Source organism: Thyridium curvatum, assembly GCF_004353045.1.
Source record: "Thyridium curvatum strain D216 chromosome Unknown NODE_12_length_601061_cov_81.036774, whole genome shotgun sequence".
NCBI lineage: Eukaryota > Fungi > Ascomycota > Sordariomycetes > Thyridiales > Thyridiaceae > Thyridium > Thyridium curvatum.
This window is the reverse complement of record NW_022156767.1, coordinates 240,832-267,176: the sequence shown is the minus strand read 5'-3', so window position 1 is coordinate 267,176 and position 26,345 is coordinate 240,832. Positions and strand designations below refer to the sequence as shown.

Here is a 26,345-nt window from a genome sequence, read left to right as displayed (position 1 = left end):
AGATCCATTTTGATCAGTCTCTATCTTTGCTTCGTCACTGTGGTGTGCTTTACGAGAACCAAGTGGGAGGTGCAGCTGCCCTGGCCCTGGCTTCATTAAGAACAGAACTAAGGTACCTCTGTAAGCTGCCTAGTAGGATGTGACACGGCGTACCTTCGTAGGTACCCTTACGTGTCTGACTGCTAAGACCAAAAATACAAGTACCTACACTGTCGAGGGGCCCAACCAACAAGTGAATTAGTGATTAGTGGGAGTGGAGCCCCCCGCTAATATGCTAAATAATGGGCTTTTTTTTTTTTTTTTGGCTGTCCCACCCTAGCAAATTGCTAATATTTTCCTCACCCTGCCCTTGGACTTTTATTGCTGGCGCTAATTAGTAGCAGTTTAAGTTAAGGCCGGTCCCTCTCCTCCCCCCCAAAATAAGTAAATCTACCCAGGTAGCGTCTCTTCCACATCCCTCCGCTGCTCATCCCCCCTTGCACCTTTCCCACTACTTCCATCTTCACGATCCTGCTGGGACTATTACTCTCAAGATCTCTGGGCGCCAAGATGAGGCTTTGATTCTCGGTGCTCTTTGTCTTTTTTTCTTCTCTTGTCATCCTTTTCTTTGTTCGGGCTGGGAGCAAAAACACCAAGCACACAAATCTTGGCGTTTGGCGACTATCACGACGCGTTCACGGGTTGGCACATCCAGCGTCCATCACGTGCAGGAAAGCACTCACACAAACACTTCCGCAACGAACCCCGGACTCCGGAACAGAGTAATAGATCAGTCGCCTTGCAAGTCGATCTGCGTCGGCGTTGCCCAGCATGGCGTCCGTCCCTCCTGAGGTACCGGCCGCTGCCGCTGCCGCTGCCACTGCCACTGCCAACACCGGACCAGCGGCTCCCGCCCCGGCTCCAGAACCTGCGGCCTTGCCTCGCATCAAGTCCGATATACCAGACGCAGGACCGCCGGTCAGCAGCATTCCTCTGGCACCAGCGTCCATGCACCAGAACGGTCCCTCACCGGGCATCGCGCACCCTCCCGTCCAGGCGCCTCCTCCACCTGGAGCACTGATGAAACAGGCATACCAGGCCTATCAACAGCAGCAGCAGCAGCAGCAACAGCAACAACAACAACAACAACCTCCGCCACCTGCTGGTGGACAGCAGCAACCGCCGAACATGTCTCCTACTGGCCAAGCCCGGCCCTTGCGCTGGGCGTCGGTAGCTGTGCCGGGACAGACTGGCCCGCCTCAACCTCAGCAAGGGCACTATCAGCCGCAACACCAATACCAGCACCCCCAGGCCGGCCCTCCCCAGCCGCCGCAGTACTATCAATCACAGCACCCTCCTCCACAGCAGCAGCCCCAGTATCAACAACAACCGCAGCAGCCGCAGCCGCCCTCAACTCCTCAGCATGGAGCGCCTGCTCAGCAGTACCAGCAGCAGCAGGCTCCTCCTCCGGCGTCTCATCTGCAGCCCTTGGCAAACATGGGCAGGAAGCCCGTGATCATGGACCCGCCGGGAAACAGGATCCCTCCCGCCCAGATCCAGCAGTCGGGGTTCCCGTCACCTACCATCGACCATGCGAGGACCAATCCCAAGTTCCTCGATGACGTTAGCCGTCTAACCTATGGCATTCATCAGAGTCTACCCGAGAGTGTGCACCGTGCTGTGAGGGACAACTGGGAGAAGGCCCTGATGGGTTCAGAGTATCACCAGCTCTTTATTGTGAGTACTACTCTGATTTGTTCCTTTCTCAAGTTTCAACATTTGCATTTTCGTTCTCCCTACCACACACACAGTCTAGGCAGACACAGTGAAGGGTATCCTATACTTCATACTTCATCTGAACCGGTGTTGAGACGAACCACACCAGACTCTTACACCCAAGGGGAGACTTCTGTTCTTCCCTACAGTCTAATCTGCTTTGCACCTTCTCTTTCAATTTCCACGCGCTGGCCCACTTGGTCTCTTTGACGCAAGCCTCATTTTCCATCTCACCTTCCAGTCTCGCTCTTATCATCCCTTCACATTACCTCACCGCTTCAGGCAACCTTTATTCTTTATTTCTTACTAACATTTTCCCTTAGATGCACACCATCATTCATCGCACAACACCCTCAGTGATCGAACAAGCTTGTCATGAGATAGCCGGCAAGATGATCGACGCAGGCAGAAGCGAGCTGATTAGCCACTTCACCTCTACTGATATTGACGCCGTCTCAGATATCATCTTCGATATTGCCAGCAATGAGTTCCTCGACAGGGCGCTCGACATCCGCCTGCGCACCATCGAGGCCAAGCCTCTGATCAATAAACTTGCGATGGCCGAGCGCCTCGGCTATGACCCTGGCGACATTGTTGAAGATGGCCGAGGCCAGGGTCAGGAGCGAGTGATCCCCACCCAAGGCTACCACGCCGGTCACCAGCAGCATCACCAACCTGCGCCTCAACAGCATGCGGCGCATCCTCCTCAGGGATACGCGCATCCGCATAACCCCGCTCCTCCGCAGCCGAGCGTGCCCACCCAAATTGCCCCTGGATCTCGATACCAGTGTCCCCAATGCTACCGGCTATTTGCTACACCCCAACCTTATGAGCATGTAAGTTGCGCCTGGTTTTCACCTTCCCCTGATCGACAGTGGATGTTGACAGCGCCTGCAGCACATGAAGAAGCAGGTCTGCCAGAGGACCCCCTCCACTCCAGGTGGCTTCAAGCACTCTTGCCCCCACTGTGGCCAAGGCTTCACCACCTCTGTTGGTCTGCAATATGTGAGTCGAGAAACCATCAAAACGTGACAAGTCCAAGGCTCACAATTTCTAGCATGAGAAAAACAAGGTCTGTGGAGAAGTGGGTGACACCAACCCTCCCTCCAATATCCCTATCGAGTCGATGAGTAGCACTCCTGCTCCTGCGCCAGCCCCTGCTCCTGCAGCACCCTCCACTCCAGGCTTCAAGGGATACTCTGCCTCTCAGCAACAACCCATGGGCGCCGACCCATACTCTACCCCGAACTCGCTCTCCGTCGTGCAGCCGCCCACCTCGGGACCCCACACCCCCTACGCGCACCTCAGCGCGCAGCAGATCGCCGCCCTGATGGAGGAGCTGCGCCAGGCCGAGGTCGTCTACGGCGAGCGCATGAACTCGGCCAAGACGATCCCGGACCCGCATGAGCGCGCCGCGCGCCTCGAGGGCCTGCGCAACTCGTTCGGCACCAAGCAGTCCATGATACGCAAGAAATATGGCGTCCGCCTGCGCGAGAGACGCACCAAGGCCGCCATCAACGCCGAGCGGGAGCGCATGGAGTCGGGCAAAGTCGGCTCGTCCCCGGCGGCTGCGGCTGCGGCGTCGTCGTCGACGCCTTCGAAAGCGAGCGGCTGGACGGCGGCTAACGTCTCGGCCCCGAGCACGCCGATCGCTGGACACGAAGCCAAGCGGCAGCGGATGGAGAATGGCGAGAAGGCTGGCATTTCCAACTCGCCTCACGACGGACCCGCGGATGACGCGCCGCACAAGGTCCCCTCGGCGAACATGGCCCCCTCCGAGGGACAGCAACAGGACCCGCCGGCGTCTCTGCCCTCGCACTCGTACAACCAGGCTGGCGCCCACGTCCAGATCCACATCCCCAGCCGCTCTGCGTCGGCAACCGAGAGCGGACGTGGCGGCACCGATACCGAGATGAGGGATGCGGGCGAGGCCGACAACACTGCTGGCACCGAGGGTGGTGTCCACAAGCCCGAGCGGCCGCCGCAGAAAGGCCTGGCCGATCTGGTCGCGCTGAGCAAGAAGGCCCTTGGTGGTGGTAGTGGCAAGGCCACTAATAACAACAACAACAAGAGCAACGACGACACCGAGTCGGAGTCGAGCTCGGACGACGATGCCGATATCCCGGCTAAGCTGCCCGAGGCGGTTAGGCAGACTCTGACCCCGGCGAACAGGCCTGGTTCTTCGTCGGCGGCGTCTGGCAAATGAAGGGTGAATGGAGTTTTTGTTCGATATCCTGGGAGTTTGGCATGGCGTTTGCGTTTTTGATTGCGAGAGGCTTTTTTTCGTTTCTGCGTGGGACGCGTAGAAGAAAAGTGCTATTTTGATACCTTGCGAAGAGAACACCACCTTCAGCAGCAATGCATGCAGAGCACCTTGGTAGCTGATATTTGCTACCTGACTGTCTTGATACAACGTCCCAGAGACTAGCCTCCGGGAGAAAATACAAAGTTCCTTTCTGCCCATTCATTCATGCCGTGAGATTAAGGCGTTAAAAGAACAAAGAAAGAAAAAACCATCGACAAAAAGCAAGAGCCCCTAGTATCCATCCACCATGATAAACCAGCGCTAGAAATAGTTCGAGAGATATACCCCGACGACCCTGTTGCATTGACGATTTGGGACGAGCCCACTTAGCTAGCTATTCAGACCCTCAAAAGTCAAAAGGTATTCGAAATTCCAGGTTGGTTTGCCCAACTATGCAGGTCACCTCCGCAAGTCCCCATGACTCCCCCCGCTCTGCCTTTTCCTACAACTCAATCCATAATATAGCGCCGCAGCTTATTTCGACAAGCTGTTCATGCTCGAATGCGTTGAGAGGCCAAAGCGCTTCTCCGCCGCCGGGAGACGCCTTGAAGTCGAACTGTGGGTAAGTCCTTGCCAGGAAGCGCATTGACCAGCCTCTTTCTTTGTCGCATAGGATCACTGGAAGACCTTATCTTTCCATTCTTCATCTGTCGGGAGTTGAGTAGCAATGAATCTACGACGAAGAATTCTTCTCGGGTGCCTTCATTCGCTTGGGCGACTGGATGGTGCTCTTTGCCGTTCCTGGTTGTCCTCCTCATTTGAAACTGTGGCGATTCTTGGCTGGAAGGATATGCACCCAGAGGACCGTGAACTTATCTGCATCTTCTGCGAATCCGTGCTTGCGATATAGCCGCTGAAAGTCTAGAGTGTGTCACTGTCAAATTAGCATCATGTTCCCCAGGCGTAGTATCTGCCAGAGGTTACATACCTTTGTGAATCGTGGAGATGAAGCTGCTGGCTTCCTTGCCACGAGCCGAGCCCGTTTGTCGACCTGGGACACCTCGCACGACCTTGTTGAAGGACAGAAACTCGTGCAAGATTATCCTTAAGGAGTCGGACTGTGCCGCCAGGCAGAGCGAGCGGACCACAGCATGATTTGGGTGGTGTCGGCTGTATGTTGGCAGACCACGGCCAGCCCAACACGATGCCCTTGCAGCAGCACTCGTGGAAGTCGAACCCGACCGCGCCGATGCGGATGTTCGAGACGAAGACCTGGATGTCTTCCGTCGACTGCGGGTTGTTGAACTCCCGGACCATGGCGGCGCGGGCCCCCGCGGAGTCGGATGCGCGCATGCTCAAGGCCGATATGCCGAGCAGGTTCAATATGACGTATTGATTGCTGCTTTGGCAAGCTGCTTCCAGACCTGTCCCCCAAGTCGAAACCAAGGCGTTTGATATTGTTGCGACAGTCTTCAGAGTCCTCCACGACTTGAAATGGATGAGTTCTCTGCCGGCCCGGCCCAGTGTGCATGTCCCTTTGGTGGTAAGCACACGTGTGACATGGAGCTTCCAGGCCTCCTGACCCAGCCGGCAGATCTGAGAGATCGCCTGGCTCTCCTCGTCGCCCGAGCGGGCCGGCTCGGCAAGGATCGCGGCGTTGGCGACTTATAGATTGACGCTCATCCCACACACGCTGTAGACACACATCGAGACTGGTTCGCTCGGCGCCTCGCCAGAGCGCGCCGCCTCGTTGGGTGGTATGTGGCCGAAGGCTGAGAACATCTCCTGACGGACCTTGTGTAAGCACAGCCCGAGCGCCGAGATGGAAAAGCCGCTTCACGTCTTGAACTTGGCGGCTCAGGCGTGTGACCCGTTCGAGAAGGGGCGAATCTTGGTCCTGAGGGAACGCTGATATGGTGTGGTGGCAACAAGGGGGCAGTGGAATAGAAAGGATAGGTGTTGCTATCTCGTGGGACCCGATGCAGGTGTGGGTTAAGACGGGCACTGTTGGCAGAAAGCGGGTCCAGTTGCTTGGTATCCTTCGCGGGCAAAGAGAAGAGGCGCTCAAGGCTCCGTAGGGGACTGGAAAGAAAAGGAAGCTGTCTTTAGGGGTTGCCATGCAGACCCGACATGTTTTGTAGTCTCAGCGGTATGATATATAAATCCTGCAAGCATGTGGTATTGCTTTGGCAAAACAAAGTAAAATGAAACGGGACTGCAGAGACTGGACACTGACAATGCCTGATTTATAGTAACATCAAATCGCTCCTCCTTAAGCATGACAAGCTTGATGGCAAACAGCAGATGAATCACGGCGATTCAAAGACGTGACAGCAAACTCTATAGCTATCACATTGTTAGTTATTTGGGCTTGGAAAACAGGGTTAACAGCAGCAACGTGTGTCTGATAACCCGTTAGCTTGTTGCCCTGCAAGTCTGGCATGCACCCTGCCCACTGGTGTTTGTCTTGTCACACATTCAGGTATACAGGGTGTGTTTTGTCCGCAAGCTGGATCCGGCCTTTGTGGTTTGTAGCAATGGCAGGCAAAGTGCCAGAGTGGCGAGGGTGGCACTCACATTAGCAGTCTTTCAAGTCATGATTGCATCTGCCGCTTCCATGTATTGGAATGGCAGTACAGACAAATTCGAGTCATAGGTAGCACATAACGGCATTTTTCTCAGTGAAAAATGGATATTATGGTACACAGCACATTACTGTTGTCTTTGGTGTTTCTGCCGTCGACGGTAAACATTGCTAACGGGTAAGATTGTGCTGGGTCAGGCTGTCCTCCAGGCTCGCCGCCAGTGTGGCCAGCAGGTAAGCAGGAGATCTTCGTGGATATTGTATCCTGCATGTCACACATAGACGTGAATCACGTTGCGATTCAGAAATGCACAGGTAGGACAGATGTGTGGGGAAGAGGGCTGTGTATTGGAGTGTCTAACACGGTGTATGATGGGCTGTGTCTATCCTTGTGAATTGGTGATGCTCATTGGGCGATGTAGGCCAGCCAGCACAGCTGATGTTCCCGGAAACCATATCCCTCCGCTGTCCGACCCCCCTTGATGAGTCCCTCCCCCCGTCCCTTGGTGTCCAAATCCTCCCGACCGAGCCCATTCCCGCCAGCCCAGATTCCCACATACCCAGATGTTGACCAGCTTGTCAGCTCACTCCCTTGTCCCGCTGCTCGAGGTTTACTAATCCATAATGCGGTTGAAGCAGCACAGGAGCGAGAAGTATCCAAGGCAAGAGGTAACAAGACTCATGCCCGAGAACACGATAAGAACGATACAGGCGATTTTCCAGCCTCCATCGACTAGGTCCTGGCCTCGGGCGACCAGGGATGCCTTGCTCTTCATGGTGGCGACGGCGGTCGTGTTGTTTTCGGGCAGGGTGGGAGCAGCATGAACCGCTGTGGCGAGGACGAGCAGCGCCAGCGCGCCAAAGATGACACGGGTGGTAGTGGAGCGCATCTTGATGAAGGTGGCTACTCGAGGATGAGAGTTGGAAGAATGGTGGGTAGTCGCTGTAGTGTGCCTCTGTTCAAAAGGCTCGAGGCGAAAAAAAGATGCTGTTGTTTTCCGCCGGGAGATGTTGGACAAGAAGAAGATGACCTTGTGAGGGGTCTTGTTCAAAGTCGAGGTGCGGTCGACGTCTTTTTATGCTGCACTAGACATGAGTGAATTTACTGCTGAGTGAAAGCAATGATGGGATGAAAGAATTGTGGCAGTGAATGGGAGTCGCCGCCTTTCCAACAAAGAGTGAGGAACAAAGAGCTCTAGTGACACGCACACACAGCCATGTTGAACAGGGCATCCTTTCTCATGCTAAAATCTGCCTCATCCGGCACTGCTGGTCACATCAACGCACAAAGCACAAGAGACACGGGAATTAAATTTGGGTTGAAGGTTCAATTTCTCTATTCCAAAAAGCACTGAACAATGCTAGACGATGGGAAATTCATTACGACCTCGCTGGCGACGGCAACGGTCCCAGCACTTGGTTTCCGTTACCTAATGCAGCCACATACAGTCGCTCATTTATGCTTGTTATACATGGTAATAAAACAAGATGAAAGAATCAAATATCAAGAACAAAGAAAGGCAGTCTTCCGGTCATAGCGCTTGCTTCATGGTAGGGTCATGGTATGTTCTCACAGCCAGCGGTCACCGCGCAAAGCGACGGGAATCAGTGCCGTTCCACGCAGGGTAGGTGGTATGCCACAGCCCGTTATCGTAGGTAGTTGTGGTGGAGGAGAATGAGAGGGAGCTCGACGAGGTAGTAGCCTCGACAGTCTTGGTGAAGAAGGTGGAGAGCGTCGAAGAGGTGGGTATGCTTGTGGTGGACGAGTGGGTTGAGCTCGGAGCTTTGGAAGATGGGGTGTGAGATGTTTCGGTTGGGTGGGAGTACTGTTGTCCTTGCGACGTTGTCGAAGACGTGGATGGCTTGCTTGATGAGGATGATGTTGCGGAAGAGGCAGAGGAAGTCCTCGTGGATGCCGTTGATGGCTTTGGTGATGAGGTAGGCTGAGGAGGTGAGGAGATGACTTGAGTCACAGTGATGGCGGCGGGTGGGGTCGGAGAGGAGGCATTGATATCGACGACCGAGATAGCGGTCTTGGTAATGACTTCGGGGGATTGGGTAACGACCACCGTTGCGATGGAGGGTGGTGAAGAAACCACAACAGTCTTGGTCACCTCGGGGCTTCCCTTGGAGCCGTCGGAGCCATTGGAGCCATTGCCGGAGGACCCCGAACCGGAGCCTGAGCCTGAGCCTGATCCTGATCCTGAGCCAGAGTCCGACCCGGAGTCTGACCCGGCGCCCGACGACCCGCTAGTAGGGGAGCCGTTGGACCCGCCGTTGCTACTGCCGCCATCGATGGGGACGACCGAGTACGTTGCGCGGGGGGCGATCTGCTCGGCGCGAGGAGGCAGCACCTCTGCGAGTGGTAGCGAGGCGGAGAAGGTGTAGAGGGTAGAGAGCGTGAGGAGCAGCGACACAGGCAGAGTCCTGGGACGCATCGTGAACAATGAAGGTGCTTGTGCTTTGTGTTGGCAAGAGAGGCAGACAGCTCAAGACCAACAAAGCAGCAAAAAGAAAGGAAACAATCCAGAGAGATGGACGGCGATGAGGAATAAAGCAGGAGAAGAAAAAGGAGAACTTACCGCCTCTTGGAGAGGGATCGACATTTTCTACTTGAGCACCCTGGGGGTTTCGGGATCTCGCGGTGCAAGCAAAAAAAGACGAAATTCAGAAGGCTGGTGGTTGGTTTTTAGTGGTGTTGTGCAGCTCCAGCGGTGACGCCGTGGCGCTGTGATTGGACCCTGGGCGCTGAGGAATGTAAATATGTGGCTGGCTGGGCCCCCACTGTCTCAGGCACAGGCCTCTGGTTGGTGCGCGGGCCTGCAAAACGCCACACCTCATGGCCCGTGTGGGTCGCAACAGCCACCAGCCACTTCCTTTTCGGGGCCCTCGCTCTCTTTACGGAATCCTCTGGAATGAGGCGTTGGATTGTTCCCTTTGTTCACTGGGATCTGTCTTCTTTCATCTGCGCCACACACAATCTTAAAAGACACGATCGAAAAGCTTGGTGTAGGTACGTAAGTGTGGTCACGGGTGCAGCAGAAAAAGAAAGCACACACAGATGGGAAAGAGCCATGGCTTTGAGGACATTTACTTGTGAGATCAGATGTACCTTAGGCACTGCGACGATTTACTCAAAAAAAAAGGCACTCAATTGATATCCAAATTCGGTACCAGCTTAAGCGAACATATTGTACTCCGTACTCGAGCGCCACCAGGCCCTCAGACATCGCAAGGGTCCCGCACATACCAAGCCACCACATTCTCCGGGCTGTCCAGGAGCACAGCCTGCATCGCGGACTCGGCCTGCGACCGCCAGCTGCCGAACCGCACCTCGATCGTCCGGTAGCCGTTCACTTCGTCAACGACTCTCAAGTCGTCGATCTGGTACATGAAGCGGGCATCGAAGAACCGCTGCAGGTTGTCCAAGCGAACCCACGACTCCGGGCCCTGCACCATGATGCAGCGAGTCGCATGGGGAACAGTAACCTCGGCGGAAAGGTGCCGGTTGTACTGGACCTGCACCCAGTAGCGGCCGACCCGCATGCGATAGTTGCCCCGCTTGCCGTGCTGCTGGCACGAGGCCCAGAAGCGGCGGGCGGCCTGCAGCTCGAAGAAGCTCAACTTGGCCGCGCGGTACATCCGGCCGTGGATCAGCATGGGCTCGTTGATGTGCGTGGCATAGACGCGGCCGGCACCCCGGATGGAGCCCAGTAGCGTGTGGACCGTAGTGCTGGTAGGGAGCTTGGTGATCCAGAAGGAGCAGTTCTCCTCCTCCGGGATGTCAGGGTCCTGGTTCCTCGGCGCGTAGGGATTTCCCTGGTAGTTCTCGGAGAATCCCATCGCCTCGCTCATCTCCTTCCTAAGAGCGGCGTTCTCGGCCGTCTCCTCCTCCCCAGAAGCCAGGGCAGCTCGGGAGGGCATAAAGTGGCGAGGAGCAGGCGGAGGGTTTTCATGCCGGGGCGACCGAGCTCGGCCGTTCCTCGAAGTTTGAGGCTTGCCAGGACTGGTTTGGCGTCCGGAACCAGTCTTTGCAGACGAAGCCGTCCGTTGATCTTGTCGTGGCGGCCAGGCTCCCTGTACATGCCCACCCCGGCCGGGATGTGGGGCTTGAGACTGAGCGGGAGGTGCAGCCTGGGCTGATGATGTCTGTTGCGGTTCCGGACGGAGCGGCCAACATCCCTGCACTCGGCTTCGTGTACCATGCTGGGGGAACCAAGACGAGGCCGGAACTGGTGGAAGACTCGCGAGCGAGGGTGGTGCGGCAGGGGTGGACCAGGCCGCCGGCTGAAACGGTCGCGCGGTTGGGTTCAGGGACGAGCGTCGCTGGCCTGAGGTTGGCTGAGTTTGCGAGCCGGCGTGCCCTGGGGGCCCTGTGGTTGGCGCGGTCGAGGGGACAGACGTTGACTGGCTATCAGCTGGCCGAGGCTGGCTTGGGCGAGGTGCAGCGCCCGGAGCAGAGGGGTTCGTTGGTGTCGAGGAGGCAGCCTGACCAAGTTGTCCTGACTGAGACTCAGATTTCTTGGTCTGATTGCGGCTCTTCTTTCCAGACATGGTTGTGAAGAGTCTGCGGAAATTCGGGTTCAGAATGATGGAGTGGATTGAGAAGGTATTCCGGTCTTTGAAGCTGGTTGTGTCTTGATGACTTGTCGAAGAAATGCGGTGCAGAACGAAGACTAAGTCGAGGTTATGATGGAAAGAACGGTATGTTCAGACGAGTAGATTGGTGCTGTTGCATACCCGGAATTGTTGGAGGAGGAAGACATGGTCATTTATATACGATTCTGCAAGAAGTCGATTCAAAGTAAACTGGATGTGAGTTGAAAGTGAAGTACGAGAACAGCAGCAGGGTGTGAAAAAGTCGATTCAAAGCGAACTAAACGCGGGTTGTAAGTGAAGTACGAGAACAGGAAGGTGTTGCTAATCGTGAATGAAAGTTGAAGCAAATCAAGAATCTTGGGGCTGAAGAATAGCAGGTTCTGGTCTCTGGGCTCCACATCAACCTCCTTTGCCTAACAATGGCACATCCCTGAGTTGTGACAGATGCTCCCCTGTAGGCCGAGAAGTGCTTTGGTGAGTTCCTCTCGTTGCCCCCGTTCTAGCTTTGTCTGAAGGAGTCATCACTCTGAAGACCAATGCGACACTCTTGACTTTGTGCTAGACGATTGGTTAGCGTCAACCCAAGCATAGTAATTTAATTTGAAGCTGTATTCAATTCTTACCACAGTTTTAAATGGTTCTGCAACATCACATCCTATTCTTGTATTGATTTGCAAAAGCGGGAAACCAGTAACGGTGTTCTCTCTAAACAGGACAATTTGGCAGATGTCAAACAAAATATTGCACTGACTGGTTGAAAGGCTGGACTCCAAGGTCCGTACGGAGCAAAACAAGGAGGGACAAATGTGAGAAACAACTGCGTTCTTAAGTGACTATCTGGCCCTAGGCTTGACATATCAGGGGCAGCTTAGTGATTCTTGGCAGGTTGTTGTGTCATTCGCTTGGTGGCCTGGTTGGCCTCTGCGAATGAATATTGTTCAAATCGTAGAATTGGAGCAGCCGCCAGCAGAGCAGTCGCCGGCGAAAACGGCCTGGCAAGAGCAGATAACATTGTGGAAGTCTTCTCTGGTGAGGATGGGGCCACAGTCTGAGAGGACTTTGTGTTCGTCAGACTTGGGGTTTGTGCGGGTGAGGAGCTCTTTGTCTCGTCGTCTTTGTTGTCTGGCATACTGGTCTCAAAGCACTGTTAGTGGACGAAACCAGGACGATGAATGAGGAGCTTACGTTGGAAGCACTGAGATGTGCCAGGAAGTGCCTCATATGGAGATATTGAGACTCTCAAAGGAAGATAGTTCACGAAGCCAGTTGATGCTGATACAAAGCTGATACGATTCGCGCGAAGGAGCCTGGATGAGTGGCAAATTGACAAAACAATTTCAGGAGCGAGACGCTAACCCAGCATATATCACAAGTGCACCTACAGGTCGGGGCACCTTTGGATTGCGAAATGGAAGCACCCTATTGAAGGCCCCTACTATCACCTTGTGCAGCAAGATGACTCAGTGGTTAGTGCTGCAAACTACCCATCGAATCAGCACATGGCATGCAAGAGTCAGATACTTCTAGAGAAGCATGACCATGCTTTCAAGTTCTTTGTCTGCATGACCCCTTGAAGTACGAGACCAAACCTCAGGGGCAGGCAGCATAACAAAGACGAAATTGGACAGAAATCAGGTCGTCCAAGGTCTCATTCTTAAGCAGCCACAAACATACCCGCTCTGGCATCAAGACTTTTGTTCTGATACACATGCTTTGTGTTGGTTTACTCGACTTATTGACATCAAACATTGGGAGAGAGCTATGGCAACACTGACAAGATTGCACAGAGTGACCCTGCTTTCTTTCGCTGACTGGTTGGGCAAACCTCACTTTTGTGATTCCAGAACTGGTAGCTCTGGTTGAAGAGGACAAATTGCGATGGCAAAGCTCATGGAAGGATCCCTTCGCTCTCACCTTGTGTTGGTTGAGCGAGTGATTACTTTGGCTGCTATCACACGGCCGTCTCCGATGGGCGGCAAAGACGGATCTCCCGTGTAAGAGAGTGCAGGGATCTCCAAGTCACTACGATATCCCGCCATCCCCACTAATCACGGCTACCAACAGCAGAGCTGAATCTGGCATAATTCGATTGCGCTCGAGGAAGTGAGAGCAGATCTCGGGTGCCGACAGGCGAAGAAACCGAGCCAACGGATTCCGCAGCACGGTCCCGGCGAACATGGGTTCATCACTTTCTGGGCCGGCACCTGCAGGACTTGTTTTCTGTCGCCCGCCTCACCTGTCATGCTCCGAGACCATCTCGGCGCTCGGTGTGGGGGCCGCCACTCTAAGCGCCAGGCCATTCCGGGAGTAAAGCCGGGAGGTGGACTCTGGAGGGACCACTGGCTGGTTTTGCCCCCTCCACCAAGCATGCCGTACCTCGTGGGCGAAATGATCTTGCCCGGGCAGCGTGTCTTTCACCAATAGGTCTCACGCAGAACCACGCGTCCCGATAGCAACAAAGCCACTTGAAGTGACTGACATCAAGCAATTGCTCACTTCACAGGTTCCACCAGGAACGAGAGTGACGGCCGTACTGGCTACGACAACTCCCGTGCTTCTCGAGCAGCACAAGCCCGACACACCACCCACACACAGAGACAGTGACAGCCAGGAGACAGGCACGCGGGCGGACACCCTACTGGTTCACCAGACTTGCATTGGGCGGAAACGGCAGAGACTACGGGTGCGTTGTGCGGCACCGGGTTGACTTCAACCCCACAGAGCACCACCCACCACCCATGACCCGGACGGAGATGGTCCTCCTCTGGGGGGTGAATGTCTCTCGTCATTAGCGGGCGATCCTACGATGGCGAGTGCCTCTTGGGATCTAGCGTCAGAGCTGAGAGCCCGCTACACTCCACTAACTATTCAAGCTACCTATTTGACCCTCCCATGGCCCGCATTTCTTTCATGTTTTTCTGAGGCGACTCATCGAACGAGTTTTGTGATGTACTCGTAGAGAACCGAACTGGTCGAGCAGCCAGTAGGGTATTCCTTCCTATGAATCATGTCGCACGAGGCATCCAGTGAGAAGAAGGGCGACTCGGACCTGCGCAGCGCAAGCGGCACGGGCATGGCAAGCGGGCAGGCCCTCGGAGAAAAGGCCGCGGTGCCGAGATCGGATGAATCGACCGACACGGCCAGCACTGTGACCGGTGGTGTTGATCGCGATGACGACGGCAGAGATGGAGACGGAGGCGCAGTAGAGCAGGTCGAGTCGCATGCCAGCACCACGATACCTTATTCCAAGGCCAGGTGTATTGCGCTCGTGGCAACGGTGACGGGGGCCGCATTTAACAATGTGAGTCGTGTGAACAAAAGAATGGCGTCAAAGAGGTGTCGAAGTGGCCGGCACGGTTGACTGACACCACAAACAGACGTTTTCAGTCCAAGCCGTGGTCATCATCCTGCCCACCATCGGCAAGGAGCTCGACATCCCAGACAGTCGGCTGCAATGGATCGTGTCGGCGTACTCGCTCGCTTTCGGCTGCTTCCTCTTGCTCTGGGGTAGAATTGCCGACTTGTACGGCAAGAAGAGGATCTTTGTCTGGGGCACCGTCGGCGTCGCAGTCGCCACCATCATCACGCCCTTTGTCCCCAACGAGATCGCATTTGACTTATTGAGAGGTCTCGCAGGCTTTGTAAGTGGTGACCCGTCAGCCCATCGTTACGACCCCAAGAAGATGGCGCTAAATTCATGCACCCAGGGCGCCGCAGCGAATGTGCCAACAGCACTCGGAATCTTGGGCGTGACCTTCCCTCCAGGCAAAGCAAAGAACTTTGCGTTTGCTGCCTACGGCGCGGGCGCGCCCTTGGGCTCGATCCTCGGCAACATTCTCGCCGGCTTCGTTGCCTCCTACGCCTCCTGGAAGTGGGTGTTTGGCGTCATGGCCATCCTGTCGGGCATCGCCGCCGTCGTCGGCGTCTGGGTGATCCCGTCGCCCACGGCCACCCTCCACGGCGAGGGCGTTAAGGCCAAGAACACGATCGACTGGGTCGGTGCCGTCCTCGTCACCCTCGGCCTCTTCGGCCTCCTCTTCGCCCTGACCGAGGGCAACGTCGTCGGCTGGTCCACGCCCTGGATTCCCGTCGTCATCGTCCTGTCGGTTGTCCTCATGGTCCTCTTCGTGCTCTGGCAGCGCCGTCTCGAGAACCGCGGCCGGCGCGCGCCGCTCATGAAGGTGTCCATGTTCCACAGCAAGCAGTTCAGCGCGGCCATGCTCATCATGGCCTTGTCCTTCTCGTCGTTCAACGGCTTCATGATCTACGCGACCTACTTCTACCAGTCCTACCAGGGGCTCGGCGCGCTGCAGACGACGCTGCGCTTCATCCCCACGGGCGTCGTCGGCGTCGCGACCTCGTTCGTCGTCGCGCACCTGCTGCACCGCGTGCCGACCTGGATCCTGCTGCTCGTCGGCTCGCTGTGCATCGCGCTCTGCAACCTGCTGTTCGCCGTGCCCATCCCCAGCACGACGAGCTACTGGGCCTACGGCCTCGAGGCCATGTCGCTCTCCGTCATCGGCGTCGACACCGCCTGGCCCAGCCTCACGCTCTTCACGTCGCAGGCCCTGCCCAAGTCGGACCAGGCGCTGGGCGGCGCGCTCGTCAACGCCGTGGGCCAGGTCGGGCGCGCCATCGGGCTCGCCATCGCCACGGCGATCCAGACGGCCGTCATGGCCTCGGCGCGCGGCGTCACGGTCGAGCAGGTCGGGCCCGTGCTGCCGTGGGACGAGCCCTCGCTGCAAGGGCTGCGCACGGCGTCGTGGTTCAACTTTGCCGTCGGCGCGCTGCCGGTGATCGTCGCGATCGTCGCCTTCCGCGGCTCGGGAGTCCTCGGGAGCGCAAAGGCCAAGGAGCCTGCCGTCGCACCGCAGCAGCGGCGGCGGCAGAGAGATGAGGAGGCTGCCGTCGTCGCGGAGGTGGCCGAGGCCAAGTGATGGTGGAGACCCGGCATGAGTAGAGAAAGAACAAGAATCAGGTTTGAGACGGGAGTGGAAGTGACGGATCGAGGAAATTGGTTGGCTGGTGCTGGACGGAGGACTAGCACGTACAGTGATACCCTGTGTGTTGCCGTGATATCTCGGGCGGTTCTTTTTTTTGGCGTTACCTGGCATGGGACAAGCAAGAACCACACGGCGTAACGATTGATGATTCTGGCGCACTTGGTCTATGTAATCTTATCTGCTGCATAAGAGATGTATTCATGACAATCCATCGGCAGTTGCGACAGTCTAGCAAGTGGTGTCACCTCTTTTCATCGCCATTGGCATATCTGCCGAAGGAGGTGCAGGAGTCGTCGTCGTGCGTGGCTGTTTCTGTTTCCTCTCCCTCCCATTCTCTTGAGACAGACGCATGTCTCAGGCCATGAGGCTCTCTGCGTGGGATTGTGGCAGGTTCACCAGACATGTCTCTGAAAAGCCTCCGAAGCATGGCCGGCACCGTTGCAAACCCCTGAGCATCGACCGTCTGCGCGCACGATGCCACGATGCCACGACTGTCACAGCACGTTTTTGGAGGCCAAAAAGTCACCAGACAACGTTTTCGAGGTACGATGCTCACGAGAGCGTGAGGTGACAGGTCGGATCGAGTCGTACCTGACAGCACACCGAAAGGCGTTGTGGTCTTGAAGGCTGTTTGGCAGAAAAGCCAAGCAGCTGTGCATGGCACACCTGAACAGCCCTAGGGCCTATAGGTACTTACACAGCCCTGAAGCTCCAGCGATTAGGTAGTTTTGGCGCATGTCGATGATGCCTTAGACTTACCCCGCCACTACCCGCATGCTTTGCAGACTAGATCTTGGCCAGATGCCCGGTGACTCATTTCTGTATCGCTTCTATGATATGATATTAATTCTCATATAATATATTGATTCACGCTTGCATCTTGCCAGATTATTGACGACCGGCGAGAAGCGCACGACATGAGCCGGCCGAACGTGTTAGTCACCGGCTCGTCCGGCCACCTCGGCTTCGCTCTCATGCACGCCCTGCCCTCACTCGGTTTCTGCCCCGTCGGCATCGACATCAAGCCCTGTGAGACCACCAATTATGTAGGATCTATCGCAGATAGAGGGCTCATCTCTCGCATCTTCGCCGAGAACCCTTCTCTGCGCCATGTGCTGCACGCCGCCACGCTTCACAAGCCGCACGTGGGCTCGCACACGAAAGCCGAGTTCGTCGAGACCAACATCTCCGGCACCCTCGCGCTGCTGGAGGAGGCTAGCGGCCGCAGCGGTGACGACAAGATCGAGTCCTTCGTCTTCATCAGCACGACCTCGACCTTTGGTGCCGCGCTGAGCCCGCGGCCCGGCGAGCCCGCGGCCTGGATCGACGAGGCGGTCGTCCCGCAGCCCAAGAACGTCTACGGCGTGACCAAGGTGGCGGCGGAGGACATGTGCTATCTGGTGCACAGGCAGACGGGCATGCCCGTGCTGGTCCTGCGCACGAGCAGGTTCTTCCCCGAGCAGGACGACGACGAGGACCGGCGGGCGGCGATGGGCGACGCGAACCTCAAGGTGTGCGAGCTGGCGTACCGGAGGGTGGACATCGCCGACGTGGTCACGGCCTGCGAGTGCGCCATGCGCAAGGCGTCCGAGATTCGGTGGGGGAAGTATATTATTAGCGGTCCTACGCCGTTTGCCAACACGGAAGAGAGCCTGCGGAGGTTGGATTCGGATGCTGGATCGGTGATGCGGGAGGCAGTACCTGCTTGTGAGAAGGTGTTCGCCGACAGGAATTGGAAGTTTCTCAGTCGGATTGATCGTGTTTATGACTCTTCCAAGGCTATCAGGGAGCTGGATTGGAAGCCGAAATATACTTTCCAGGAAGTGGTTGAGTTGCTACAGCAGGGGAAAGAGTGGAGGAGCGATCTTAGTGTCAAGGTTGGGAAACGAGGATATCATGCTAGGCCTACGGGGATTTACACGGCATGAGATACACAGCGCTGACAGCTTTGATCATTACTCTTGGTATCATCTGATGTGAGAGTGTAAGAGTCTTACATTAGCTGCGTTCACCACTCGGGCCATATTCCATATCTTTCACATACTTCAGGCCTCCCACGTTACTCCTGGACAGCGGCGGCTAGGACAAGTGCCGTCGGTCGCTCTGCGTGATGGTAGAGTAATCATCACAGTGGCTTGGGCTATTTGTATGGCAAAATACAGGACTAATACACATATCGCCTCGGCAAGCACCTCCAACTCGCTCTTTCCTTGCCCGAGTTTCGATCCAAAGGCCTGGGTCGGGACCGGCCGCGACCCACACAAGCCGCACACCTTAAATAGAGAGCCGGTCATGAGTAACATTGAATTCGATGGGGTTGATCGGTATGCGGTTCATCTTGTGCCTATGGCATCCAGGTGGCAGTAATATGCCGCTGCTTGCTCACACGAGCACCACATGTAATGCTATGCTCTTTAGACGGTTTCATGCCTGCCTACCCTACAAATCTGGTACATGTGGCGAATAGCGCCACTTCGATATGTTGAAGGAAGAGTATTGTGGTCATCAATCCCAATACTGACGATGACCCGCAGGAAGCTCGATCCATTACTTCTCACCTCTGCCACGCAGCGTCCTGGTAGTGGGACAATAAGAGCATATGAAGCTTGGATGATGTCCAGTGATCGAATACCAAGCCTGAGCACACATTCTATGTCCCCAGAAAAGTTGTATCAAAAACAGGGCTTCAAATCAACCTGGGTACAAGATAGAGGAAATACCTTGTATGGCGTTATCATCTCCTTGCTCTCGCCCATGTCCAGCTCGAAACAGAGACGGAGAGAGGTCACAGAAGTTGGTAGGTAGATGGTCGCGCGGGCCCACTACTTGCAACGCACCATGTGGGGTAATACGCCACAAGCATCCACCTAATATGAATCAAAGTTTGCGCATTCCTGGCAACTAGGTTCCTTGGCCTAATGGTAAGGCGTAAGTAATTTCTGACACCAATAATTAGTCCTTACAAATAACTAAATTTCCTCCTTAGGTCACTTTCCGGTTACGGATGAATGGTGAAGATTCAGGGTTCGAGTCCCTGGGGAATCGATTTTTTTGCCCAGTCTTTATTCCGTTTTGCTCTTGAGATTTCTTTTTCTTCTGACTACAAATTGAAAAGTAAGTCTATGTAACCTTTTTTAGATTTTATTTGGGGCAAATTAGTACGCTCTGGCTTGGATACAACTTGCATGTCTTCGGTCTTCAAGAAACCATCACAGTCACCGCTGTTCCCGATCTATATGCCCAACGGGAAAGAACACCTTCTGCCGGACGGAGGAAAAGGAAGTAGTTTGTCAGGATTATCTCACTAACCCATAGGTGCATCCGTCGGGGCGGCTGAGCTGGAGGAGAATCACGGAAGCCATGGGTCGACATACACCTGATCAAGGACGCGAAGCAGCCATAGTCGACATGGATGCTGGAAAGACTCAACTATGATACGTCTTCATAAAGTGATACAGGGAGAGAAAGTCTAGATTGACTTGATTTTCTATTCACAGCACTAAAAGTCTGCCGATGATGAGGTAGGTGCAGACCTCACGCGAGTGCGTTCTCAAAGAAGACCATCATAACGCCTTCGTGGGCGGTTTTCGCGAACTCCTTCAACTCGGCGTGTGCTGCGCATTCCGTGTCGTAATAGTCAAAGTCGGCCTTGGAGGCGAACTTCGTGATGACTGAAACGGTGTACCCTTGGGCGCGCTTGTCCTCGAAGGGCAGACCAGCCTCGACAGACAGGATGTACGGTTTGCCGTCCTGCGTAGGTAGACGACTGTCAGCACTCTTGCCTATCCCCGGCCGTGCCCACAGGACTGACCTTGAGGGCTTTAGACTTCATCTTTCCGTAGAAATCCAGAAACGTCTTCTGGTCTCCCTCTTTGGGCACCTTGAAGAGGGTCACGCGCGTGATTCCCCTGGCTGCCATAATGGTCTCGAGGGTTCAATAGACAGACAGGTGTGAATGTAGATGAGGCTGAATAACTTGAGAGGTCTCTCCTTCCGTGTTGGATGAGAGAGCTGTGAACAGCAACGGCACAACAGTAGCGACCCCTCTTCGGCTACGTTCGTCTAGCGTGTCGGATGGTTCGGCCGGCAGTCCCACTCGAAGCTACTCTCGCGCGGGTAAGTGCTATTCCGGAGTCTCTACGGGCTTTGTAATATTACTAGTTCAAGGGTGAAACTTCCCAAAGCGCCAGGTTTTGCGGTAATACATCTCATTGCGAGATACAAGCCTGACTCCAGCACCATGGGCTAGCCGTTCTTTTGCACCCACTCCTCAAACACGCTCCGATAGTCATCCTGCGTATATGGCTCGAACAACTCCCTCAACCCACTTGCTTTTCTCTGCGTGGCCAGGCCCAGGTCATTCAACAGCACGTCCCAGTAAGGCAGCTGGTCAAAGACCAGGTCGGGATAAAAGCGTCCGTGCCCATACGGTGCCCGGTGTTGCGCAAATCGTTGAAAGAGGGCCGTCTCTTCGAAGATCTTGCCGTCTGTGATGTCGCGATCGACTGACGGAAGTCCCCCATTCATATATGCGAGAGCCCACAGACACTGGATCTCGAGTCGGATGGTGTTGGCAAGGTTACTAAACATGCTGATAAAGACCAGTGACCGATCCCCGCTGGCAGTAAGCCCCGGGGGAGCAACCCCTCGGTAAAGCCTCCATGGCGTGTACTTGACTTCCCCTGCCGCTCCCGAGTGGAAGGATCTCGGCGTGGACGAGCCAGGAGACATGTACGGTCCGTGGATCAGGCGAGGAAAACGGTCGGCGATAGCCGAGTCAGCTTTCGTGTCCTCCGCCGCCCAGAATCTTGACTGTTGCTTCTCAAGCACTGTCGTTGGTAAACCAAGGTCTGAATGAATCGTTGTCGGCTCGAAAGAGATGGTCGGCTTAGCCGAGTAACCCGTGGCAGCTATAAGGCCATCGACCTCAAGTTCAGTGCCATCCGCGAGATGAACAGTATGTGGTGATAGATGACGAACATCTTCTCTGTGGATCCAAACTTGTCCACTCCGTATGAATGAAAAGAATCCGGAGTCATAGCTAAGCGTACCGGATGCAGTACCATACCTTTGACTACGTCAGGATCTGCCGAGCCTCGAACCTCATCCAGGGACACACTCACCAGAAAGGACTTTGCTCTGGCTGTAAGACCTCAAGACTCTCATGGCTCTTGTAGCCGCAATCGCGGATGGTATCGTGATGGATCGCCTTCCAGAAAGCTTGCGGGATCAGCTTTCCCAACCGACTGCGGTGCAGGAAATTCCGCAGCCACTTGAACCCCGAGAAGTCAGGGAACATGCACGGTGACATGAAGGAGATGATCCGCCTCGTTACCAACCGTTCACGCCACGCCTCGAATGGCCCCAGAAAGGTGTGCGTTGGGAACACCCAAGTCGGACCTCTCCCAGACTTTCTGATGATCCACTCGACCTTATGGCCAGTAGAAGCAGCCGCATAAACCGCATCGTACGCTGATTTGCAGCCGCCCAGCACCGCGATCTTCTGCACCGAAGGATCTTCCAACAAGTCGTGAGAGTTTGGCCCTAGCTCGGACGAGTGTAGATATGGTGCATCAAACTCGTCGGCGCCCTTCAGATCCGGCTTTTGTGGCACGCTCAGGATCCCGGTGGCTACAATCAGCTTCTTGCATTTGAGAATACGTTTCTTGCCGTCTTGCTCGACGTCGAGTGCCCAACCGCCAGTAGATCCTTCTTTCCGCACGCACAATACCTTTGTGCGCAGCTGAATCTTGTCAACGATGTTGAAGCGCTCGGCATAGACACACAGATATTGGTGCATCAACTCGCCCGTCACATGCTCTCCGTCCGGGATGCCGACAGCCTCCTTCATCCCCAAGTCAAAAAAGTCCAGGGTCGGCGTCAAGTTGTTCGTTTTGAGAAACGGGTAGAGCTTCTCGCGGGACCACGCGCCGCCCAGAGTGGCATGTGCATCGAGCAACGTGACGTCCGCCTCGGGATCATATTTGAGGAATGTGCGGGCAGCGCAGAGCCCGCTAGGTCCCGCGCCGATGATGATGATGTCGTTCATCGCGCCCTGAGTGAATTAACAACGAGGCAGCACGAGTGCCGCAGATTCGGATGAGAGACGACATCTTTGTTCGCCAGCCCAGGAGGGGCCTCGTGTCGAAAAAAAAGGGCCAGCGCGGCTGGCAGGGAAGCAAGGGGCAGGTGTGTTGTTTCAGCTGTTGATTGAATACGACTACTGCTTACCATGCTGCGCCTTGAACACGCTGTCAAAGGCTATATGCGGCGAGCGCAAACCCAATCAGACATGGTTTCATGCATCGGAGTTGCCTAGCGGAGGTAAACAGATGTACGAGCAGTGCGCTATTGGCCATGCTGAGGGAGTAGTCAGCCGACTAAGACGAAACAATCAGCACTATTCAGCCGAAAGTGCAGGGTCTCCCAGCCAGAGCCAACAGCGGTACTCCACTAGGCGTGAGCCAACTCACCTCGACGCTGTTGGTAGTTTATCGATCGACGAAGGTCCATTCGATTGGGTAAGCTGATGGGAGGCGTCCCAGTTGGCGGAGTTGGGCTCACAGCGTGTTAGAGATTTCAACATGATCACTCCCAGACTCTTGCACTATTATATGCCGTGGAAATCCGACCCCTCGCAATGTCTCGGCTGTCATCTCTTGGCAACTCAGCCTTGCAAAGGCGCTCAAGGTCATAACGCACTTCATCCAGCCTTATTGCTACCACTGGCTTACTTACTCTAGCAGGAGTTCGAAGTGAGTGGAACTTAGGAGTTGGTCGTAGGCTGAGACTTCAGTCCCTCTACGCCTCGTACTTCTTGTGTCTATCTAGTTCTCTTGGATTCAACTTCAATCTGGCAACATCCACCCAAAGATAGCCCGCGACCCTGTGCAGCATAAGTGAACAGATCTACCGAAGCGCCTGGGAACATGGCAAGTCTGGGTCTCAGATTCCTTTTCAAGTGCCGGACCCATAATCACACCATGTCGTTTCGCCTTCTTACTCAATCTAAAGAAAGGGATAAGGGGCTGAGACTCGAGCAGGATACATTTTTGGACAGGTAATGCCTTGGCATCTTTCTAGGGAGGCTCTGGGACGATGTCTAAATGCTGGTTAGTTGACTTCTTGGACCTTATCGCCATGATCACAATATTAGCGACCAGTTCAGACCGATCTTCATTCTAGATATGGGACTCTCCAGCCTCAAGGCCACTCCTTGATGGTCCCTGTTGGAGTCACCTAAGGTTATTGCCATGGCCTAGATGGTTCCTTCTCAAGTTTCACCTCAGTTGGAACGATACAGGAGGATGACAGTCCCTGTTCGCTTGAGGGGTAACCGATGGAGAGACAATAGATGTAAACTAGTATGTGAAATCTAGTCATGAACCTTAACAGCCGATAAAGGAAGTATTATGCCATTCGACTAGCCATTACCACCTTCGGACCATGAAATTGAAATTAGCGACGAAGTAGGCGACGGATTAGACGATTAGTCGGTTCCAGTGTAGCGGGGAGAGTTCCGATAACGGGCGGGCCCGGGAATAGCGGTACGGCTTCTTTAGGTCCTTGACGGCAGGTAACATGTGTCGATATCTCGCTCCCACCATCATGCCATCTAAACTTTGTCCTTTTAGGTTGCTTCAGAAGCTGGGGATACCTCCCCAATGATGTTATCTGGGTGGGTTGACGCCCCGATAAGTGCGTGCGTGAAGATTACATTGGATACATAGACATGATCGACACGCTCAGCGGAGGTTAAGGAAGAGGTAGACCGCCATTTGTTTTAGTGAAATGAAATTCATTAGATTTTACATCTTCTTTGTCGTCAGTCGTCCATTCATCACTGCTGAGACAGCTCTACCTTGCTCCACCAGAACTCGCACTCCTTGCGGCCCCAGGTGTCGTCGGCAAAGGTGGCGGCGGGCCCCGTCTGGCCGCCGATCTTCTCCTCGTTGCCCAAGCCGAACGCCATGGCCCTCGGCGCCTCGACCTTGAGCGCCTCCCACCGCGGCTGGTCGGCGGGCCCCGCCGCGGGCGAGTTGGGGTCGCCCGACACGATGAAGTTGGTCAGGTAGCGGTTGAAGGAGAGGGCGAGCTCCTTCTGCGACGGCGACCTGGCCGTGACGGCCGGGTCGCACGTCTCGTACGCCATGTTGTCGCCGTGCTGCGCGCGGTTCTCGACGGTGGAGACGAGGGCCCAGTGGTACAGGTAGACGGGGACGGAGGGCGCGGCGTACAGGGCGGTCTGGCGGGAGGGCGCGACGTAGGCGTAGTGGGCGTAGGCTGCCTCGACGCGCTTGTACTGCGATCCTACTGTAGTCCGCTCCTCCTTGTATTCTGGGGAGACCTCGGGGTCTGGGTAAAGATGGCAGAGAGTGTCGAGTTCCTCCTGCGACAGGAGCGGGAGCAGCTTGGCGAAGAAGGCCCTGAACTCGGCAGATGTGTTCATCTGCTTGTTGACGTACAGAGAGCCCTCATTTGTGGTGAAGCCGGTGATGATGGGCACCTTGTGCCACTTGCCAAGCTTCCACGTCTCCAGCGGCGGGCGCATGATGACGTCTCCGTCGATGACGGGTTGGAATGCCCACCTCAAGGAGGGGTTGTACTTGTCAAACACGGCTGTCTGCGCAGCGGTGATGACATCGTAAGGTACCTTCCTCAGGAAGGGGAAGATCTCGTCCTCGGCCAGGCCCTCGGGCGCCTTGACCTCCCGCAGAAAGTCTTGGAACTGCTCCTCGTGAATGGCGGAATTGTAGGGTCGGACGGCTCGCGATGTCGGCGCCCCGGACTCGATGATCACTCTGTGGAACAAGGGGGCGACTCCTTCTTTGTAGCTCATCAAAAGGTGGCCAATCTAGAGCAGGAAATGTAAGCATTTTGCGGCCCGTGGCAGGATTTCGGTGAGGTTGGATGGGGGACGTACCGAATGAGCTCCAGCAGACAGTCCAAGAAGCGTGACTTTGCTGGGATCGCCCCCGAAGGCCTCGATATTGTCCTGAACCCACTGCAGCAAATGCAGTTGATCGTGGAGACCAAGGTTCACTGCGCCCTCCTTCAAGCTCACAGCTGATGGCAAGAATCCGAGGGCGCCAAGGCGGTAGTTGAAAGAGACAATAATAAAGTCGTTTGCCGAATGCGCCAGCATCGAGGCCGAGTTGTGCATGGACGACGAGCCCCTGTTGAACGCGCCGCCATGGACGTACACGGTCACGGGGAGCTTCTGGCTCGTCGAGGCGCCATTGCTCGACGGCCGGAAGATGTTGGCGGTCAGGCAGTCTTCGCTGTACTCGAGCTTCGGAGCGTTCACAAACAAGGGCTTGCCGGGAGCTGCAGGACCATAAGCGGAGGCGTCGACGATGCTGTCAGGCGCAGAGGGCAGCTTGGCCGGCGCGCGGAATCTGCGGTCGCCAGTCGGCGGCTGGGCGTACGGGACGCCAAGGAAGGCATCGACGGGGCGAGGCAATGCCTCTTCTTTCCTGATACCGAGGATCTGGCCCTGGGGTAACCTCACCAGGGGCCTGTTCCTCTCTTCTGGCACACTTCCCATGGCTGTTGATTTGTTTGTTGGTGCGAGGTGCTGAAGGGCAGTCTGTCGTCGGGGCCTGGGAAATGCTGGAAGCGTCGAAGTGCCATCCCCGGAACGGGACTGGCCAAGAGACGCCCTCTTAAGGAAACAATTGCGGATTACGGCCAGAGTCGGCCATTTCCAAGGCCGCGAGGGTCCGGTTTATCGGCAAGCCGAGTGCCAATCTGTCGACTAGGCGAGTTCGGGGGCGTGAGGCGCACCGCCCATGACCCGTCACGCGGGCGCTGTCATGTTCCTCACGCGGAGCGAATGAGCCGCTCGCCTAGTTCAGATTGCTAACTGGAACCCGGGCCTAGATTTGAGGCCCGTCCACGAGCTCCATTTGCTGAATCTTAGCTTAATAGACCACCATATCCCCACCATCCATATCTTGCGCTGTCGAGGGCATGGTTCTGAATCTGGTGGTGCGGGGGACTGCATCAACGATTACCAGGTTCGCGGGTCAGTGTTATCGTGTCCCATGCTCTCCTGGGTAGCTTAAACTCAACGATTCAAGCAAGCAGACAAATGAAATGCTGCATGACTAAATTCATAGAACCCCAAAAAGGAGTACCTCAGCTAGCAAAGCAAATA

General features: G+C 55.4%; 10 protein-coding genes across 10 annotated transcripts; 3 read left to right on the top strand and 7 right to left on the bottom strand.

Moving 5' to 3' along the window:
• Nucleotides 1-810: 810 nt before the first annotated feature.
• E0L32_002894 (uncharacterized protein) lies at nucleotides 811-3,961 on the top strand (the record flags this gene model as incomplete). Its single annotated transcript, XM_031137134.1, has 4 exons — nucleotides 811-1,716; nucleotides 2,079-2,591; nucleotides 2,653-2,760; nucleotides 2,813-3,961. The coding sequence occupies 4 exons, from the start codon at nucleotides 811-813 to the stop codon at nucleotides 3,959-3,961; spliced, it is 2,676 nt and encodes an 891-aa protein (XP_030999504.1).
• A 960-nt stretch (nucleotides 3,962-4,921) lies between these two features.
• E0L32_002893 (uncharacterized protein) lies at nucleotides 4,922-5,353 on the bottom strand (the record flags this gene model as incomplete). Its single annotated transcript, XM_031137133.1, has 2 exons — nucleotides 4,922-4,934; nucleotides 4,989-5,353. 2 exons carry the CDS (start codon nucleotides 5,351-5,353, stop codon nucleotides 4,922-4,924), a joined length of 378 nt encoding a protein of 125 aa, XP_030999503.1.
• Nucleotides 5,354-7,198: 1,845 nt separating this feature from the next.
• On the bottom strand, nucleotides 7,199-7,474 carry E0L32_002892 (uncharacterized protein; the record flags this gene model as incomplete). Its single annotated transcript, XM_031137132.1, has 1 exon — nucleotides 7,199-7,474. One exon carries the CDS (start codon nucleotides 7,472-7,474, stop codon nucleotides 7,199-7,201), a length of 276 nt encoding a protein of 91 aa, XP_030999502.1.
• Nucleotides 7,475-8,167: 693 nt separating this feature from the next.
• E0L32_002891 (uncharacterized protein) lies at nucleotides 8,168-9,022 on the bottom strand (the record flags this gene model as incomplete). Its single annotated transcript, XM_031137131.1, has 1 exon — nucleotides 8,168-9,022. One exon carries the CDS (start codon nucleotides 9,020-9,022, stop codon nucleotides 8,168-8,170), a length of 855 nt encoding a protein of 284 aa, XP_030999501.1.
• Nucleotides 9,023-9,806: 784 nt separating this feature from the next.
• On the bottom strand, nucleotides 9,807-11,138 carry E0L32_002890 (uncharacterized protein; the record flags this gene model as incomplete). Its single annotated transcript, XM_031137130.1, has 1 exon — nucleotides 9,807-11,138. One exon carries the CDS (start codon nucleotides 11,136-11,138, stop codon nucleotides 9,807-9,809), a length of 1,332 nt encoding a protein of 443 aa, XP_030999500.1.
• Nucleotides 11,139-14,190: 3,052 nt separating this feature from the next.
• Nucleotides 14,191-16,120, top strand: E0L32_002889 (uncharacterized protein; the record flags this gene model as incomplete). Its single annotated transcript, XM_031137127.1, has 3 exons — nucleotides 14,191-14,484; nucleotides 14,561-14,824; nucleotides 14,891-16,120. 3 exons carry the CDS (start codon nucleotides 14,191-14,193, stop codon nucleotides 16,118-16,120), a joined length of 1,788 nt encoding a protein of 595 aa, XP_030999499.1.
• A 983-nt stretch (nucleotides 16,121-17,103) lies between these two features.
• On the top strand, nucleotides 17,104-18,114 carry E0L32_002888 (uncharacterized protein; the record flags this gene model as incomplete). The annotated part of the gene is made up of 1 exon (XM_031137126.1): nucleotides 17,104-18,114. The coding sequence occupies one exon, from the start codon at nucleotides 17,104-17,106 to the stop codon at nucleotides 18,112-18,114; it is 1,011 nt and encodes a 336-aa protein (XP_030999498.1).
• Nucleotides 18,115-19,720: 1,606 nt separating this feature from the next.
• E0L32_002887 (uncharacterized protein) lies at nucleotides 19,721-20,105 on the bottom strand (the record flags this gene model as incomplete). Its single annotated transcript, XM_031137125.1, has 2 exons — nucleotides 19,721-19,936; nucleotides 19,998-20,105. The coding sequence occupies 2 exons, from the start codon at nucleotides 20,103-20,105 to the stop codon at nucleotides 19,721-19,723; spliced, it is 324 nt and encodes a 107-aa protein (XP_030999497.1).
• Nucleotides 20,106-20,431: 326 nt separating this feature from the next.
• On the bottom strand, nucleotides 20,432-22,235 carry E0L32_002886 (uncharacterized protein; the record flags this gene model as incomplete). The annotated part of the gene is made up of 2 exons (XM_031137124.1): nucleotides 20,432-21,254; nucleotides 21,310-22,235. 2 exons carry the CDS (start codon nucleotides 22,233-22,235, stop codon nucleotides 20,432-20,434), a joined length of 1,749 nt encoding a protein of 582 aa, XP_030999496.1.
• Nucleotides 22,236-24,026: 1,791 nt separating this feature from the next.
• E0L32_002885 (uncharacterized protein) lies at nucleotides 24,027-25,733 on the bottom strand (the record flags this gene model as incomplete). The annotated part of the gene is made up of 2 exons (XM_031137123.1): nucleotides 24,027-25,040; nucleotides 25,110-25,733. 2 exons carry the CDS (start codon nucleotides 25,731-25,733, stop codon nucleotides 24,027-24,029), a joined length of 1,638 nt encoding a protein of 545 aa, XP_030999495.1.
• Between the last annotated feature and the right edge of the window lie 612 nt (nucleotides 25,734-26,345).